General features: G+C 54.9%; 1 protein-coding gene and 1 pseudogene across 1 annotated transcript in view; both read right to left on the reverse strand.

The window, feature by feature from the left end:
* Positions 1-469: 469 nt before the first annotated feature.
* MAP4 (microtubule associated protein 4) overlaps positions 470-19,014 on the reverse strand; it is a 129,900-nt gene continuing 111,355 nt past the window's right edge. Inside the window, exons 9-18 of the mRNA XM_090284657.1 lie at positions 17,105-17,211; positions 16,074-16,289; positions 12,989-13,172; positions 12,066-12,125; positions 11,659-11,951; positions 10,228-10,341; positions 8,308-8,400; positions 3,756-3,837; positions 2,172-2,284; positions 470-779 (exon numbers count right to left, since the gene is read on the reverse strand). Of these exons, the coding sequence (XP_090140783.1) occupies positions 567-779; positions 2,172-2,284; positions 3,756-3,837; positions 8,308-8,400; positions 10,228-10,341; positions 11,659-11,951; positions 12,066-12,125; positions 12,989-13,172; positions 16,074-16,289; positions 17,105-17,211 (1,475 nt within the window). The 3' untranslated portion in view covers positions 470-566. The remainder of the gene's footprint in view (positions 780-2,171; positions 2,285-3,755; positions 3,838-8,307; positions 8,401-10,227; positions 10,342-11,658; positions 11,952-12,065; positions 12,126-12,988; positions 13,173-16,073; positions 16,290-17,104; positions 17,212-19,014) is intronic.
* On the reverse strand, positions 5,144-5,239 carry LOC150005401 (U6 spliceosomal RNA; annotated as a pseudogene).

The raw sequence follows: 19,014 nt of genomic DNA on the forward strand, positions 1-19,014 counted from the left end.
GCGGAGACCCCACCCACCTGCCCCACTCCCCTCCCCAGCTTCCCCCTGGAGCAGTGATGCCATGATGGGCCAGGAGCAGAGCACGGAGCCTGGGGCAGGGAGTGGGAGGAGGTGTGGGGGGGGGGGCAGAGGTTGCCCTAGGCAAGCGAGGTGAGAGGGAGGGAGGGAAGGAGGGAGGGCCCTCGAGGGTTGCCCAGCACCCAAGGGGTCACAGGTCTAGTGGGCTGCCCGGGGGAGGGAGCCAAGGACCCGGGTGCCTGAGCTGGGGCCACCAAGGAAGTGGGGGGGGCGGGAGACAATGTCGGCCCCGTGGTCGGTGCGGGCCCTGGCGTTTGCCCGGAACGTCAGCCTGTAGGTCTCAATCTGCAGTGACACGGGAGGAGGGGAGGGAGAGGGTAACGAAGGAGACAATAGGGGCAACAAAGGGGACGGAAGACGAGACCAGAATGTCATCATTAGATGCCTGGAAAAATAAAAGGTTGCTTCGTTAAAATTTAGGCCACACACTAGTCAAAAAAACAAAGGAGTTTCAACTTGTAGCCAGTGGCAGGGACCCTGGCTGGCCCTCAGGCCAAGCCCAGCCACTTACTTGTCTCCTGGATCTGGCAGTCCAAGGTCTGGGCCTCCCTTTGGTCACCACCCCCTGGCAGGGTGGTGTGGCCATTGAGGCCACTGGCTGAAGTGGGGGCGCCAGCTTCGGGCACCGCCTCAGGGACGGCCGGCTCCTCCCCAGCGGGGGGGCCCGGACACGGAAGGGCCTCGCTGCCACCGCCCTCAGTCTACAATGAAACAGTGGGGGAGACAGTGCAGGGTCAGTCCGAGAGGGCGTGGGATGGATGATATGACGGCTTCACACACAGCCCCGTCCCCGCTGCCCCGCCCCCCTGACTGCAGAGCGGTCACCTGGAGCCTCCGGAGCAGGTGCTCCCCACCCTACCCCACCCGCAGCAGGGCAGGGGGCCAAGCTCTGGACCGGAGAGCACAGCCCCGGCCCAGCGACACACTCAGAGCCTCCTCTGAAATGCAAGGCCTCGGAAGCCTCTCTCAGGTGACAGGTGCCAGCTTCCCATCAAGGCCAACACCAAGTGCAACAGTAGCTATGACAGCAGATCACCAGCAACAAGCCCGAGGAGCCACCTCATGATGACAGGTTTGAACTTGGCTGGGAGGCAATGGTGCCGCAGGTACATTAGAATTAGAAAAATAATCCCAGAGACAATGAGGAAAGGGAGCTGACGTGAATTAAAAAACCCAAAACGTGGGCCAGAAGGGCCCGTGTGAGCCCTGGTCTGCACGCACTGGTGCGCAGCCTCGGGCACGTGAGTCCGCCGTGCCAGCGCCCCCCGGGGACAGACTGGAGAGCGGAGGGGCAGGAACAAGAGTGTGACAGAGCTGGGACCCCAAAGCGTCCACAGAGGCCAGCTGGGGCTGGCATCAGCACTGCGGGAGGGTGGGACCAAAGAACGGACTGGGGTCCCCCCACTTGCTCTCCGTCCCCTGCAGCTACCCTCAAGCACAGAAGCCTACAAGACGCTGCCCCACGGCCCCCACCCGCCAACGACACGGAACACAGGACAGACAGCCTCTGGGCAAACAGAGGGTCGCACAGGACTGTGGAAGGAGGGAGGCAGGGAAGGCCGGAGGGAGGGCAGGCAGGAGAGGCCCAGGAAGTCTGGAGGACGGGAAGCTCTGCCCCCGAGCGAGCCAGCGCTCTCCCCGGGCAGTCCCTCCGGACGCAGATGGACACCAGATCTGCCGTCACGGGCAGGACAACGTGCTATCCCGCTCCTGGGCCTGGGGCGAAGCCTGGCATGGAACATGTGCCCACAGTCCTCTATCATGAGGCGTCTGGGGACAACTGTCCTGTGCAGACCACCTGCCTTGGGGTGACCTGTGCCCCAGCCCACAGTCCCTTTGAAAATGGCACAGATGAGCTCAGAAACTAAGGAGGCCATGGCTCTCTGGAAAAGGTTCTGGCTCCAGCTGGGGTCTCCTCCCCTCTCCTGCCTCGCCCAGGACTGATGATGGACGACAGGGAAACAGCAATGGTGTCGGGGAAACATGACTCCTGAAGAGACTGAGGGGCGGTGACAGCGCCCACATGATGGGACCCAGTGTCCCCTCACACCCCACCCCTCCCCGCTTCGCCCCCCCGATGACCCTCTCACTACCTTCACGGCACCTCCTGCAGGCAGGTGGCCCATGTTATCCAGGGATCCCACCTTCGCCTGGGCCTTCTCCTTGAAGTTCAGCTTCTGACTTTCAATCTTGACATCTCCTCCACCTAAAACCGAGAAGGCATCGGTCAGTAAGGGCAGCAGAGAAACACCCCTGCAGGCAAAGCCTGGAGCCTGGAACAGGAACCCTAGCCGGGCCGAGGACAGCTAAGTGCCCCGTGTAGAAATGGGGAGACGTGACCACTCTCGGTGGCACTGAGGGAGGACGGGGAGGCTGTGAGCACGCTTGTCAAAACTGGGCTGCTTTTCTCAGAGTCAGACTGAGACCATGTCTCCACAGAGAAGTCACCCCACACCACCGGGCCCACAGCTGCGCAGCCGCTGACCAGGCTAGGCAGGCCCACAGCGCAGAGCACAGCCTTCAGGGTGCCTTGTCAACTTAAGGTTCTCTGGGCAGGTGACAACTCCGTCTGGTGGGCCATGTGGTGTGCCCTGGCCTCCTTCGAGCCGCACAAACGCCCTGTCCATCAGCGACAGGGTCCTTGTTTTACAGCCGCTGGCGCTGATGCTGGAAAGAAGTTACTTGCCCAAAGTCACCACCTAGGCTAGTAACTGACCGTGACAGGACGGAAACATGAGCTGTCTGTGCAGCTTAACCAGATCACACCGCAGTGACAAGCAGGAAGGGCAAAGGGCCTGGGGCTGTGCATTGAGAAAGGGCTGGGCCAGCATCAGGATCCAGAGCCCGTGGGCAGGGTTTGGAGGGAGGCGACCTGTACACAGGGCCACATTCAGAGCTCACGGGCCACAGGACCAAGGGCCAGCCAACCGGCACATGGCATAGGAGCACGGCTTCCCTTTGAGCCCATCTCTGACTCTTCCACCTGCTCTCAGCTCACAGCACAAACCTCCACACCTGGCTTCTTGCCAAACCTCCACGTGTCCCCAACACTGGCGCCCTAGCCCCGCCTCCAGCAAACACTAGTCCTCAAGACACTCAGAGTCACTAGGGAAGGAGGTATCTCACAAGAATGGATTTTCCAGGTGAAAGAGGGGGAAGGGAAGTTAGTTAAGGGCTAAAGTGTCTCTACTGTACTAAAGAGAACACATTCTAGAACAGATGACAGCTTGGCTGGAAGGGAAGGGAGTTTTCTCGGCCTTTACCTTAACTGCTCCATGGTGACTGACCCCAAGACTGGCCGGACCTCCCAGGCCGGGGCTGGGCCATGCTGCTGGGATGTCCTTTGCTCCTGCACCTGACTGGTCTCCAGCCTGCTCTCTGGAGCCCCTTCAGCTACTGTGACCCCTGGAATGCCCCTCGCCACTGGGCCTTGCTCAACAGCAGCACGCACATGGCCTGTCCTCAAGATGAGGCCCGTGCAAACGGCAGCCTTTACCCCCTGCTCCTCCGCTCACTGAGAGCCTAGTGCCCTGATCGCCACCCCTGACAGGGACTGAGGACTGTGCCGCTCCACCACTGTGTCCTTGGGGGAGGGTGGCCCCGGAATCTTTGTGGAATGACAAAGACATAAAGGTCAGAACCCAGCCGGCCGAGGCATTGAGGGAGGCGCCACTCACCAGGCTTGTGCTTGATGTTGGCCTTGGACCCGCACTTGGAGGAGACCTTAGAGATGTCCACCTTCTTGTTCTGGATCTGCACCTGAGAACAAAGTAACGGAAACACTGCTTCAGAGAAACAAAGCTGTCAAGGCCAGACCCACAGGTCCTTTATGATCCTCTTCTCCACGTTCCAGTGTTTTCTCTCCCTTGTCAGCCCCTGTCTTAGCCTATTCAAAGTAAGGGTCACCTTCCAAAGTGCTTAAAGAGCCCTCGTTCCATCCTGGCCCTGCATGTAGCTTCTGACCCCACCTCCAGCGAGACCAAGCCAGTGTTTCCACCCCCCCCCCATCCATCAGACAGATGCGTCTGCCAGACGGCTCTTCTCCCATTTTCCTGGGTCCCAATCTCCTGAAACACCCCTTCTGTTCCACCTCAAAGCTTACCCATCAACTCCCAGAGATAAACAGCAATAACGTTCTGGTACATTCCCTTCCAGCTCTTTCCAATGCATCTCCCCTCCTGGCTGGCAGCACAGGTATCTACCTTTCTACAGGCAAACACACTAGGGAAGAGGGCAGCGGACGTACTGACGCCTGCCCTGCAGGCGCCTCGGGAAGATGTCGCAGTACCAGGACCAGCGGCACACCTTGAATTCAGGAAAGGGCATCTAGACAGCAGTCCCCGCTGGGTTCCCCGAGGGGATGCCAGCGTTCCTGTGAGTGACCCGGTGGCTCCTCGGCTCTGTGGAAGAGCCTGGCTTTCCCCCCAGTCAGCTCCCCCACACGGTGGCCCACAGAGCCCTGCCAGCAGGTGTCACCTAGTGGGCTTTCCTCACAATGCCATTTCACTGCCTGCCCTGCAGAACCTTGTCTTCCTTTCTTCTCCAGGGTCAGCTGATATGGTCTCCACCAGAGGACAGACGTGGCATCTGCTCTGTTTGTATTGCCACCCACAGCCCAGGGCCTGCTCAGCGTAAGTTCCCACAGTCCTCAGCTTGCATCCTCTCTCTCTCTCTCTCTCTTTGGTAAATTCTTTCATATAATTTCATTTTAGGTTAGGGGAGAGGACCTTTTAGGTTCTGAGACAATCTCTAACAATTTTCTTTCCGTTCCTCCTGCCCAATTTTATACTGTGCGCACAACAATGAACGTAGCAGCATCAGAGGACCCTAACCTCAGCCGTCTGATCAGTGACGGGAGGCTGACTGCCGGGAGCACCCTCACTCCCACTTCTGGAGCTCTGCCCATGCTGCTCCCCAGCCCAGCGCGCCCAGGTCAAAGGCCGCCTCCCCTAGAGCCTCCTCGGCTCTAGCCCCCCACCTCTCCTTCACATCCCCCTTGAATGGACAGTAGAAACCACTAGACACCAAACTGCTCCATGGATTCAACAACTCCCTTTGTTTAGGAAAAACTGTGGACCGCTTCACGAATTTGCGTCACCCTTGTGCAGGGGCCATGCCAACCTCTGTACCATCCCAGTGTCAGTGCAGTGCCACCCAGGCAAGCCCTCAACGACTGTTCCCAGCGCACCTGCCGCCACCCAAGCGACAGCCTCTGCTGCGCTGCACCCTTCCAACGAGGCTGCCCTTCTCCCTCCCCAGGGCCAACGGGAAGGCGTGCCTACCCAGGATGTGGCCGCCGCTCGAGCCAAGCTCGTCTTGCCCCGTCCCCGAGAGCACCTGCGAGGACTTGGCAGCGGTCACTCACTACAACCGGGCTCGCGCCAAAGTCACATTCTGTGACAGTGCTCTGCCCTCGAAGCCTCCACCTCTTCACCTCTTGCCTTGTCCCCAACTACAGACGGGCTGACGAGGAGACGCTTCACTTCACAGGAGTATGCCAGCTGGTGGCGCAGGAGGGACGCGCCCCTGCTGAGCTCAGGGCCTCGGCGCTGGGCAGCGCCAGTGGACAGCATCCCAATGAGACAAATAACGAGGAGTGAGACGCGACACTCCCTAGCAGAAACCCCACCCTGCCTAGGGGAGTCTGGTAAAGAGCAAGGGGAAAAGTCAAGCCTGAATCAATATGAAGAAAATGGAGGGACAAACAAACATGCCGAACGAGGACATGATCAGCAGAGGGAAGACTCGAGGACAAGCCACGTGGTTTCCTCATGAACAACGTTACTATGAAAAACGAAACGGGACAGTAAGTTGTAAAGCAAAAGAAACCCCAGATTAAAAGAGACAAGAGATACACCCAACTGATCACCATTTACGGACCTTACTGTATCCTGATTCCAATGAGCAAACCTGTATCCAAAGTCAGTGGGTCTTTTAAAATATATACACACGTGTATATCAAACAGTTCTTGCCTGTCGGAGCTACATAAGTGAGTACTTGTAGAGGAGCGATTTATCTAGGGCGAGCTCCACAACAGTTACGGTGGCACACGGAATAAGAGCAACCACCGATAAACGAAGCTGGGGACCAAGTAAATCCAGCGCACTTCATTGTTTTCATTAGCTTTTGTGTATGTTTGAAAATTTCTATAATGAAACGTTCTTAAAAGCTTCACTGTGTTCGAAACCCGGCTCTGCCTCCCAGGGCCGGGACATGGAGGCCCTACAATCCCCGCTTCCTCTCCTGGCTACTCGCCTCCCCTCGGGGCTCCAGCTTGAGGGGGCCACTGCCGCCTCACCGGCCTCGGACGTGTGCTCCTCGTGCTCCGGGGGCCGGCTGACAGGTTCCCCCCCACCAGTGAACCCAACAGCCCGCAGAAACCACGTCCCGACCAGCCCGCATCCACGGGCCTGGCTGCAGCTGCGTTCACATGAGTCGCCCCTGGTCTGTGATGCCTGCGGGCCTAGTGCTGCCGAAGTGACCCTGCCAACCGGTCTGGGAGCCCATTACACGCACACACACCCCTCTCGAGGGTGGAACTGCTGCAAAATTTAAACTTAGGATGAGCCACAGAAGTAGCCACTAAGTTCCCTCCCAAGGTCCCCCTGGCTCTGGACAAAGGGTGTGTCCAGTGTGGCTGTTGGGGGGGGGGCCGTGAGGCGCTAACCGAGATCCTGCTCCAAGCCCCTCGCCCCGGCGGGCGGGGACTCAGGATCTCCGCACGGGGAGGGGCCGTGGTGGGGGGCGGGCTTCGATGCGTAAGGCTGTTCCCCCTGCACAGCAGCCCCCCTTCCTGAGCTGCAGGCTCATCCGTGCGGCTGTACTGAGCGGCTGGTGGCAGGAGTGAGAGCCCCCCACCCGCCCAGGGTGTCTGTCCTTACCGCCCCCCACCCCGGAAACAACGCCCCCAGGCGGGGTCTGGATGCCCTGCTGCCTACAGGCGCCTCCTAAATGGAAGCGCTTTTAGAAAGCACCCCCCCCCCCACACACACACACAACGCTCGCCAATGTCCTGGCAGGCAGCGTGGAGGCCACCGGTGGTGACAGACAAGCCGCTGTTCCCAGAGCTCTCACACACCCACGACACATGCAAGTGCATTTCTGTGTGACACACACACACACACACACACACACACACACCCCAGCTGCTCTGAGCCCCTGTCTGCCTTCTGTTTTCATTGGGCCAAAAGCCTGAGGGAAAAGGCGAGGGCCGGGGCCCACCTGGGCACCCCGAAGCGGGACCTGTACCAGACGCTGCCTCTGAAAGCTTCGCCCGCTCCCGCCAGTGCCACACCAGGCTGGCTAACGTCTGGCTATCCACCATGCTGGCCAAGCACCCCCACCTGAAGGCAAAGCCAGGGTTCCTGCCCACGCGTGGGTGGAGCCCCTGGTGGGAGGTGACTGAGAAGGAGGTGCTGTAAGGGGGGCTGTGTGGGGCGAGAAAGAAGCACGCTGTGCTCATTCCTCACGACAGGACCGGCTGAGGGGCGGGCGGGACGGCATGGCCACCGAGGGAGCAGCGAAGGGCAGGGACGGCCCCCAGCACAGCCCCGGCCGCGCCGCAGAGTCCCGCTGGCCTGCGCACTGCCCCGGGGACACATGGCGCACACAGTACGCGCTCTGCACACCAACGGACAACGGTACCTGGCCCTGGCCCTCCCTGGGCGCTGGAGCGCCCTGTGTCCCCAGCTCAGAAGAAGAGCGTGAGAGAAGGCTGTGGGAAGGACAGGGCAAGGGACGGAAAGGAAAGCAGGGAAAGGGAGTAAAAAGGGAAGGAACCAGAACAGGGAAAACGGGGCAGAGAGTGGAAAGGGAGGAGAGGAGAGGAGGCCCCGCGGACTAACGCCCTGGGCCGACAACAAGGGTCGGGCGTGGGCTTGGAGAACGTGGACACCCCACGCTCGCGGGGTGGGGAGGGTTGCAGACAGAGGCCTGTATCCCCAGGAGCAAAGTCGAGAGCAACGCGAGGCCTGCCACTGGCTGCGGCCGCGGCCCGGGTCCCCGAAGCGCTGAAGCAGCAGCAGAGCTCCCCGCCCCCCGGCCAGCCGGTGCTGCGTGGGCGGCGCAGGGCGCTGCGTGCGGCCCGCGGACCTCCCTTCGCCGCCGCTTCCTGAGCGCCGCCCTGCGCCGGGCTGCTGGGTCCCATGGGCTCGGGCAGGCGGCCCCCGCCCCAGCGTCCCCACAGTGGACGGGGCCTCCGACGCCAGGTGTCCAGAGCTGATACTTACATTACCACCTCCAGGGACATGCTTAATATTGTCCTTGGAACCACACTTGGACTGAATATGGCTGTAGTTCAATTTTTTGGAGACTATCTGGACCTGGAGTGTTAGAGAACAGAAAAAACAACACAGAGGGAGAGGGCTGGTTAGAACTGACACAGGGCAGGCAGCGAGTCCACACGTGACCACGATGACCGACAAAGTGTCGTTAAACTCCGCCCCCACCTGCAGCGGAACGGAACAGCTGTGGAAGCACAGAGGGAGGAAACCGAAGGAGTAGGAAAGGGGGTGAAAACACGAGCCAACAACACAAGGACAAGCAGATGTTGTAAGAGTGCCACACGGTCGTTGTCACTGCTCTCTGGGGGCTGGGCTGTGGTTCCCAAGGCTGACAGCAGCCGGCGCCAGGGGCTCCCCCGGGCATGGCCCCGCTGCCCTGCTCTCTCAAGGGCCGGGGTGGCACCGTGGCTCATCCAGGCCAGTCCTCACCCCAGGACGGCACTTCCCTTCAATCCGGGGCCTGGGACGGCTGCAGCCAGGCCCACTCTGGGAGGCAACGGCTGCTGGGAGAGGCCCTGGGCTCACGGGGCACAGATCCGATGCTGAGGGCAGGGAAGGGCACCGCGCAGCTGTCAGCGCAGGCGGCCCAGGCTGCCGGACCCGCCGTGCGCAGTCCTGGCCGCCAGGGGGAGCGCGGGCTGCAGCCCCGGCGGTTTCCTCAAGCAGCCCATGCATCTCAGGGCTCCCAAAACCACAACACGGTTGACATTCAGGTGCAGACCCCTGACTCAAGGGTAAACCACCGTCTTGAACCCTCCAGATGCCCAGCCCAGTACCCCGGGAGAGTCGTGTGCAGGGAGGCCAGGCCGGGCTGCGATGATGTGCAACCCCGGGCACAGCACGGGGAATGCACCCGCATGGTTCCCCTGGAATGCAGCCACACAGAAGCCCAGGCTCCCAGCGCTGGAACAAAGAATTCTTCTGGAGCCTTCTCAAAAAGGAACAGTTGCCAGCTTCCTTCCTTCCTTCCTTCCCTTCGAAGCCCTTTGCAAATGACGCAGCTCCTAAACTTAAGAGTTCTCCACAGAGTAGAGAAATCCACCTTGAGAAACTCTAATCCAATTTCTCGCCTTCTTTACAAAACACTTCGTAATAAGCCCCGGTCTGAACCAAAGACCCACAGGACCTCATGGAGTTACCCAGGAGGCACAAGACACAGCCTTCCTCACCTCGATGCTGTACAAACTCCTCGGGCTGACACCCACGCTGGTTCTTCAAGGCTGGAGAGACCACCTACCTGCACAGCTAAGGGAAGGAGGTCCCTCCAGCAAGCAGGAAGCCCTGACCCGGGTTCAGCTTACCTCTTCTAGCTGCGAATGCAGCCTACCCTGTGCTGGGTGGGTTCTCACTGAATGGGCATCCTAACTGTCCGTTAAGAGGTGATGCAGGGAGCCAGGACAAATGATGCCATCCCCATATCCAGCAGGGTTACGAGGGGGGCCTTCTAGTTCTCCTTAAAGCAAAGGGTGCCTGGGGTTCCAGGAGCCAGGTTACCAGTCCCGTGCCTTCCCGAGGAAGAACGTGGGTGCTCCGAGTGTGCCTGTGCGCGCGCGCGTGTGTACGTTAACAGGTGGGTTTCAGCTCAAGGTCAGTGTGAAGGAAGAGACTGGAACTTTTGTATCCACGTTATCCAGCGGACTAAACAGTCCCCAAAGGGACAACGGGCTCCCAACGCTTAACTTTCAGGACTGATACAAGAAAATTCCTTACGGTTGGATCGTCAAACCCCGAGGCGCGCACACAGGGAGAGAAGCGGAAACTAGTTTAAGGACAGGTAAAAAGTGCAACGGAAGGGAAAGTGGCTCAGGCCGAGGAGCAGCTTACCACCTTTCACCTCCCAGAGGCAAAGGTCGGAATAAGACTCACTTTCCCAGCGGGCGGTTTCTGGGCACTCGCGCCTGGGCCAGCAGTTTTAGGGGCCGCGTTAGGTTCAGGTTTTCGAGCTGCAGCAGCTGCCTCTGTTTTTTCCTCTACTTTGGCCTAGATGGGGATAAAGGGAGGGCAAATTTCACACCGAGAGGACAAGAGCCCAAATGCCATGAGGAAAAGAAGCCTGGGGACTCGAATCCAGGCCAGGCCACCAGGCAGAAGCAGGTCGCCCTTGCCCCTGGTAAGAAGCACCCGTTTCCCGGGGCAGACCAAGCCAGAGGGAGGGGCTGCAGGCCAAAGCTTGAGCCCCGAGGAAGCGACCAGACAGCATTGGCAGAGGAAAGGGAGGAAGGAGCGCTCAGCCAGTGATTCGGCTCCGAGTGTGGGCTGCAGCTACAATTTTCCTGTCACAACGCCCTCCCACTCAGAATCTCTCTATGCCCCAAGCAGATGGTCATGGTCACAGGGAGCCACCACTGAAGACGGACGTGGGGACAGAGAAGAGACTGCATCGCCAGCCTGAGCTCCTCGGCTCCCCGCCAAGACCCCCTGCACCGCACAAGCCTAAGAAGAGCACGCAGAGGGGAGACGGGGGCGGCACCTCAGCCCTGAGGGCTGGCCGGGTACCCAGAGCCACAGGCACGTAGGCCCTCGTCCCAGTTTGCCATCAGTGTCTTCCAAGTGCGTCAGGATTCTGCTTCACTTTCCTTCAATTTTCTAACAGCTCTGGATTGAAGCAAGTTACGTATCCTGCCCTGAGTGGGCCGTGGTGGTGAAGTGCTAGAGATGCCGTGGGAGATGACAAGGTTTCTGCTCTGGGGACTGGGACTTGGGCTCTTGCCACCACCTTTTTCACACACTAAGTCCCATGGCTGCTAACAGTTAACAAGTAATCCCAGAATGGATGCAAACAAAGGCCCACCGGGCCTCCCCATCACGACACACTATAGCAGTCCTTTAGTCCAGGACAGCCGCAGGCCACCAGGGGACACCCTCATCCTCTCTCAGACAGACTCTCCACCCGCCTGGCTCTCCTGCTGCTCACGGTACAAGGGTGAGAACCGTGACAAACCAGGTTCATGTCCACTGTATTTCCCCTTAGCAGCCCAAGAGGTCTGCTCTGTTCATTTTGTGAAGTAGAAGAACCCTTTCGCCCCCAAACAAAAATATAAGCCTAAACCCCTACATACAGAACAGGAGCCCTGACTCCACTGGGAGGAGAAGGCCCAGAGGTCAGGCCCCTGCTTCCTGCTGCCAGGACACAGAGGCCCAGCCCAGCTGACACTCCCCGACACCAAGTCCACCCCCGACTGTCCCTCTCTGCTGCGCCCTGGGCTGCTGTGAGGACAGGCTTCGGGAGCAGTGGTTGCATGTGGCAGGGAGAGAAGTAGGGCCAGCGTGCCGAGAACCCCAAGCCCCCAGACCCACCCGGCCTCCTCCAGGCTGATGCCTGATGTTCTCCGTGGAGCCGACCTTGGCGCGGACATTCTTCAGGTCTGGGGCAGAGGTGCTGGTGGCCGGGCGGCTCAGCCTGGGCGCGGAGGGGCTGGGCCTGGCTGATGTGGCCTTCTTGTCCACGGCGAGAGTCCCAGGGGGCCGGGCGGGCAGGGGCGTAGACCTGACTCGACTGGGAGCAGCGCCTGCTGGGGAAGCTGCCCCGGGGACCGTGGCGTTTCTCTTCACGGTGCTGCTGGAGGTGCTCTTTGCACGACTCGGGTCAGCTGCAAACGTAGGAGTGAGAGACACAAGGTTCAGGGGGCAAGAGCAAATGGGGGTCCTTAAGGTCACGGGAGAGGAGCACTTTAAGTTAGGGTTCCACGGGGGGTGGGTATTACCTGGTGCAGGCTTCGTAACTGTCTTCTTGATGTCTGTGGGTTTTCCCTCAGTCTTGATGCCTGAACAAACATACACTTTTTATTTTTATTTATTTATTTTTTAATTAGGATTTATTTAGGGTTTTTTAAGTGTATAATTTTGTTTTCCAAACATTTTATTTATTTATTTTTAGAGACAGGGAGAGAAACACCAATGTGTGGTTGCCTTTCACACGCCCCCAACTGGGGACCTGGCCCGCAGCCCAGGCCTGTGCTCTGACTGGGAATTGAACCCACAACACTTTGGTTCACAGGCCGGCGCTCAATCCACTGAGCCACACCAGCCAGGGCAAACATACACTTTTTAATATAACGTTTAACAAACTGACCAATCAAATGACTGGTCCAATACTGTGATTCACTCATTCATTCAACAATTACTGAAGGTCCTCTATGAGCCAGGGGCTGTGCTGGTGTCTGGGGACAAAGTAGAACTTGAGGCAGCCGGGTAAAGGCCACGCCCTATGCAGGGCACAAGGCCAGGCACTGCATCTTCTCTCCCAGTCTGGACAATGCCTTCCACCTGGCCTTAGAAACGGGTGATTAACACACGCCTATGGAACTGAGTGGCCCATTTCCTACCAGGTAACAGGCCCGTGACCACAATGTGCAGGTTGCTACGGAGCCGCTAAGAAAGGAAGAGTAAATTCTACCTGGGAATTCATGAGAGTCCCCTTCACGCAAGGTTGTTCTGAACATACCTACCTGCTAACCTCACACGGAGACCAAGGCTGCCACTCCCCATCACCCCCCGTTACGGACGGAGGCACAAGCAGACCTGCACAGCTCTGTGTGGCACTGGCTGGAGCTACGGCCAGCGCAAAGTCAAGGCCCCACTTGCCTCCCCCACTGGTCCCCACAGGAGAGAAGGTGACGATACTCACCAGGAGACTTCTTGGGCAGGGGCACGGGAGTGCTTCTACTGCCTGGCCCTGCTGAGGCACCAGAGGCGGCCGCTGTGGCTTTCGGAACAGTCTGAGCGCTCCTGGGGCCGGGCCTGGAGGCCGGAGCAGAGGCCGGCTTGGACGGCGTGGCCTTCTTCTCAGGAACCTTCGCCTCTGTGACAGGCTGGTGACAGGGAAGTGGGAGTAAGAGCTGCAGCTCAGCCCCAGCCTCCGGAAGTCATGCCCAAAGATGCTCCCACAGGTGCGCACGCCGGAAAACATGGTACTGTGGGCCTGGCAGCTACTGATAGGAAAATATACATGGTCCTAGGGCCGAGAAACTGGCCCTGTAGGGCACTGTGGGGTCAGGAAACGGGGAGCCGAATGACCTCAAGCCAACCCGAGCTAACGAGAATGAACGGGCCTGAAACATACACCTCGCCACACATGTGCCTTGCGCTTTACTGATGTATTTAGCATATTAAATATATGACCAAAGATGAACAAAATACATAAACAGAACAAAAATTAAAAATCATGTCCAGTCAAATTCAGCCCTCCTTTCGGCTGCGATGCACCCAGTGGGTGAACAGGCTGGGCTGCAGACACACTGGCCCCATCAGCCAGGTCGGTGCCTGAGCTCCAGCCCCAGTCTGTCCCCCAACTCATAGTGTGTTTGTGGGCAAGACCCTGACCTCTCTGGGCTTTAGTTCCTCACCCGTGTAAAGGAGGCAGGAACACAGGATCTCTAAGGCAGCTTTGATAACATGTGATGTTAGGGACCGGAGGGTGAGAAGTCTCTGAGAGCCCAGCGACAACGGGAAGGGGTAGGTGGAGGAGGCAGGCCTGACCAATAGAGGGAATGAGAGGCACAAATGTCACAGCTATGACAGAAAGCAAAGCGAGGCCTCTCTCAAGTATAGCTGCACCCGGATTGCCGTTCCATGGAACCTGGGCATGTTGTCACTAGCAAGGAAGCGGAGGAATCAATTTAGCCTGGTTTTAGAGGACCAGGGGATGAACACATTGTTCTGATAAGCAAACATACCATGTTACTCAAGAGAATAAGTCAAGCCACAGACAGAGTGGACCCAGATCTTTGACTGCAGGAGAAACGGCCATTCGGAGGGCAGCGTGTTGGTGGAGACAAGCAGGATATTGCATAAATGGAAAATCCGCTAAGGAGGTGTACAGAAATGCAGCGCTGGCATCCAAGTAAATAAACTCTAACCCTGCCGATGCTGGGTAATGTCCATTTCTAAAAATGAAGTCCCTAAGCACGGTACAAAGAAGCCTAAGGTTGGACTCAGAGGGACCGGTTCAGCTGCCAGCTCTCCGGACAACATGTCTCAGGAGTCGGTGCAAGGGACTCCCTCTCTGTTTAGGGGACAAACCAGATGCTCCCTGAGGTCTCCTTCAAACTCACCATGCTGTGACTACGATTCAGGATAATCTAGTGAGGTCTTACTATTTTGCTAGTAACAATAATGATACAAGAAGTCAGAAAAAAGATAACGCAGAGAAAGAAATCTCCAAAGGATGTGGCACTCTTTACACGTCGGACTCTCGGTCAGCAAGCGCAGAGCCAGCTGCTTCCCTAAGCGGAGTTACACTGTCTCTCAAATTATAGTTTCTCTTTGGCCAGATTCATAGACCTAACTATTCTCAAATACGTTTTCTTCCCTTTGTCTGCTTCTATAAATCAAAATAGGGATACAAAGATCAAAATAGGGATAAAAAGATAAAAATAAATTTCATTAGACTTTAGTGTTTATCAACCTCTCAAAATGTTTCCATCTGTTTCTTATCTTCAAGAGCAAAGAAGAGCAGTAACTGTCACGCAGGTCACCTCTTCAGGTCAGCTGTAACTTGAATGCTGTTTAAAAACCAGATGGCAGAAAGCCATGCAAGAAGTGTTGATCGAGGGCCTGAGCATCAACATTGTTGACACTGGACCCAAGTTCAAATACTGTCTCTGCCACTTACTAGCACTGAACTTTAGGAAGGTTATGTAACTGAGCTATCAAATGAGGACACTGATATCTCCATTATATGTTGTTGAGAGAGAGAACTCGGGAGTTAATATATATAAAGAAACCAGCACAGTATGCTTCATTTTTATTTTTATTACAGAGTGAAACTTCACTAGACACCCCTTCCTATCTCCCCCAGGGCTTGCTGCTGAGTGTCAGGGGGAGCGACACCGTGGCTCCATTCACCTTCCTTCTGCTCTCCTACTCTAAGAAGTTGTTTTGTAAAAATCAAGAAAAGCAGTCAACGGGATAAATGAGGACCAGAAAGCTTCATGAGGTTTCATCATTCCTAGTCTATGATAGGATTTCAACTTAGATGACAATTTCTAGGTTCCTCCAGTCTTCTTTACAACAGATTAAAAACAATTGACATTTTAACATGGAAACTCGTTTCACAGCATGAATTCAAAGAAGACACTGGGCTGACCTAAAGGCCCTTCTCAAATAAAATGAGATGCTCAGGCAGGCACACACTCCCCTGCCCTCTCCTCCTAGGATCACCCTGAGAAGCTAGCGCTGTTCCACAGTGAGTTTTCTGGGCAATAACGTGCGGGTGACCTGGAAAACCGAAGAACTTCAGAAGCAGCTCAGTGCGAGGTGGCCTAATGCCAAGAGTAAAGTTATCACATGACGCTGGGACCTGCTGAGACAAGCTGAAAGGGCTTGTCCCAAAAGTAATTAACGGGTGAAATTCCCTTCTGCAGAGGACAAAGAAGGGAATTTGGGAATTTGATGTGGGAATTACAGCAAAAAGGAATATCTGATCAGCATATGGAGAAGGGGAAACCGGTCAGTAAGGAGGTGAAGAGTGAGGAGAGTGGGGAGACAGGAGGACAAAGCAGATGTGATACTGCCTCTGACCAGGGCAGGCAAAGGCAAAAAGTACAAAAGTACAGCTGCCTCGGGGGCCCCCAAACAGATTGGGGTCACCTTTCCCTAGCCTCTCCCCAGGCCCACCAGCCTGATTCCATCCTCGTGTAGCAACAGATCCTGTCTCTCTGACCCCCGTAGGGGAACACCTTCCCCTGCACAGAGCTTTGGCAGTCACTTACCTTGGGCTTCCCATCCTTCGAAGGCGAGGTGGAAGGCCTGGCGGTGGTGGCGGCAGGGCGTTTGGGTGGGGCCGCTGGCACTGAGCCCGCAGCCAGGCTCATGGGTTTTTTAGTGGGCCCCCCCACAGCGGTGGGAGCCGGCTGCTTGGGGAGAGGGGTGGGCTGTGTTTTGGCTTTCGATGTTGAAGTCTTTGCAGGCTGAGTTGTGGCCAAAGGCTTTAAGTTGATTTGTTGTTTTATTTTTTTAAAAGGCCAACATCAAACACACAGACGAGGATAAAAACAAAATGTAAAAAAAGTATAAATTGCATGGTTCAAAGCAAAATTATAAGCAGTGAAGAGAGATGCAACTGAAAATTAGCATTCATTCCTTTTTTCTGAGCCAAGTAAACAGCAGAAAGGCACCGTGACAGGTACAAAGAAAATCGGGAGCTGTTTCGCAATGACAGTGCCACAAATCCCAGCAGTTTGACACCCAAAAATCTAAATTCAGTAGTAACTTTCAACAATTAACTTTTGGTGGCTGTAATAATTCTATGAAAAAGTGTCCTGCGGGTGATTACTTTCCTGTTACCTGTACCTCAACGAGGCAGCGTCAGCACCCTGTTTTGAGACCACAGTGAAGGGCGCCGTTCGAACTCTGCAGTTAGTGACAGTAAGTGTCTGAAGCTACGCTTTGCCTTAAAAATGTGTTTTCTTTTATGAATGCAGATTTCAGAATCTATCTCGAGTCCTGTAACTCCTTTTGCTGTTGCTGAGAAGCAGAAACAGCCGCTACAGCAATTTGTACACATATTCAAGATAATGCGGTCAAAGGCAGACACGTTAAGGTTTGAGTTAGACCATTATGGTAAAACGAGAATATAAAATATTTTTTAGGCACATCCAAACTTGAGAAAGGACTAACAACAACTCAGAAAAAAGGAATTTCATTCACAATTCAAGCAATAATAGCTGAAGATACTATTACCAAAAAAAAAAAAAAAAAAAAATCACAGCAGTAGAAAGTAACCCACCATTCTGGCAACTACCTTTGTTTTCTTCTCCGGGCTTGGTGGGAGCTCCTTGTTTGGAGGGGCGGTGATGTCATTTCCGGTCACGCTCACAGTAGGTTGTCCTTCTTCTGGCTTGGATATTCCTAAAGGGTGGAAGTTCTGCTAAGCAAAGGTTTTTCACACCCATTTCAAAAGTGAGGTCTCAGCAGAGACAGAAAACTAACTAGCACTCCATTCCGAAAAAAATCCACCAGGCTGTGCTGCTGAAGTGCGGACAACACCCCCAAGTGCCCCTCATTGTGACGGAGGACAGTTTTAGATTCCAGAGATGCAGGCAGCCTGTCCCTGCGGAGAAGCAACCTAAGCGGGATTTGCACAAATGATCAGGGGGAGGAAATGGCTCTTAAAGTTTGGTTTCCCTTCCCTGGAGACAGACGGGCAAAGGGGTTCTGTCACCCAGCCACTGACTCCCCAGGCGCAGAGGGGACAAAACCCTCTTCTACTAGAGTTTATCTCTTGGAATAAAGGTTGCAGAGAGATGGGGTAAGTGCCAGAAGATCATCCAATGCCCTCCTCTTACTTCCTTTCCCTGTAAAGCACCACTGTATGGAGGATGTGAGATTAACTGGATCTAATTCTAGCAGTGACCCAGATTTCCGACCAGGCTGAGGAGACCCTGGAAACCAGACCCTGGCCAGAAATAAAGTCTGTTGCCCAAGGCGATGCCCAGTAGAACCGCTGTGGGCGGGGAGGTTACTTCAGATTTCAACAGGGCTACACCTGAAAGCATTAAAATACCATTACATTTTTAAACAGCGCATAGGAAAAACCTTTCTAACTGGCCCAAAATGCAGAAGCCACCAAAGTAACTTTGACTACAGAAAAAGAAAAACCTTCCATGTGGCCAAAATAACACAAATTCAAAAGGCAAGTGATAAACAGGAAAAAAGTATCTGAACCTCACATCGAAGACAAAGAATTGATTATATAAATTACTCCTATAAATCAGTAGCTCCTTTAATGGCCAACAACCCAGCAGAAAACTGGCCAAAAGAATATGAGCACAGTTTACAGAAATACAAATCACTTTTGAAAATACGATGTCCAAGCATTAAGAAAAATAAAAATTAAAACTATATGGAGATGCTATTTTTAACCTAACATACTGTCAAAAGTTCCAAAATTTGAAAGTAGCTGTTGGAGACGATACACTGATGATCAGTGTATTGAAATAGTACAACTTGTACGCAGGAAAGACTTGCAGTATCTGAAAATTACAAGTGTAGATTAATTCTAATCCAGAAATCCAATGTCTAGAAATTTATCTTAGAGATACACTCATACACCTGCAAAACAGCACACCTCACAGTCTTTGGTCAGCGCACTGTTATTAAAAGCGAAGGACTGAAACAATCCAGATGTCCCTTGATAGGAAACTGGTTATATGAATGTAATCTCTGAATCTGAAAAAGTAAAGCACCAAAAAATTCTTTCATGACCAATATGGGAGAATCTCTGAATGAAGAAGGAAAAATAAAGGCAAGGCACAGAACAGCATCTATAACATAAAGCCATTTGTCTAGAAAAGAGATGAAGGAAAACACATTTCTATTGCAAATACACCTGTACGTGCATTTCAAAAATCTTTGGAAGAATCACGATGAAACAAAACAATGGCAACAGAATTTGAAGGGGAGATGTGGCACAAAACTAGGGACGGTAGGAGACTTTAAAAAAAAACTTTTTGTTTTAAAATAATCATAGAGTATCAGGAAGTTGTCAGGAAATGTACAGGGAGGTCACAGGCACCCTTCAGGCAGCCTCCCCCAGTGCTGACTCCTGCAGACGGACAGACACTATCAAATCCAGGACACTGATCCGTACAACCCACAGAGCTTAGTCCGATGTTTTGTTTTACACGGATTCATCTGTGTGCGCACACGCAC

The sequence above is a fragment of the Furipterus horrens genome, unplaced genomic scaffold, assembly GCF_987537825.1.
Source record: "Furipterus horrens unplaced genomic scaffold, mFurHor1.1.pri manual_scaffold_7, whole genome shotgun sequence".
NCBI classification, from domain to species: domain Eukaryota; kingdom Metazoa; phylum Chordata; class Mammalia; order Chiroptera; family Furipteridae; genus Furipterus; species Furipterus horrens.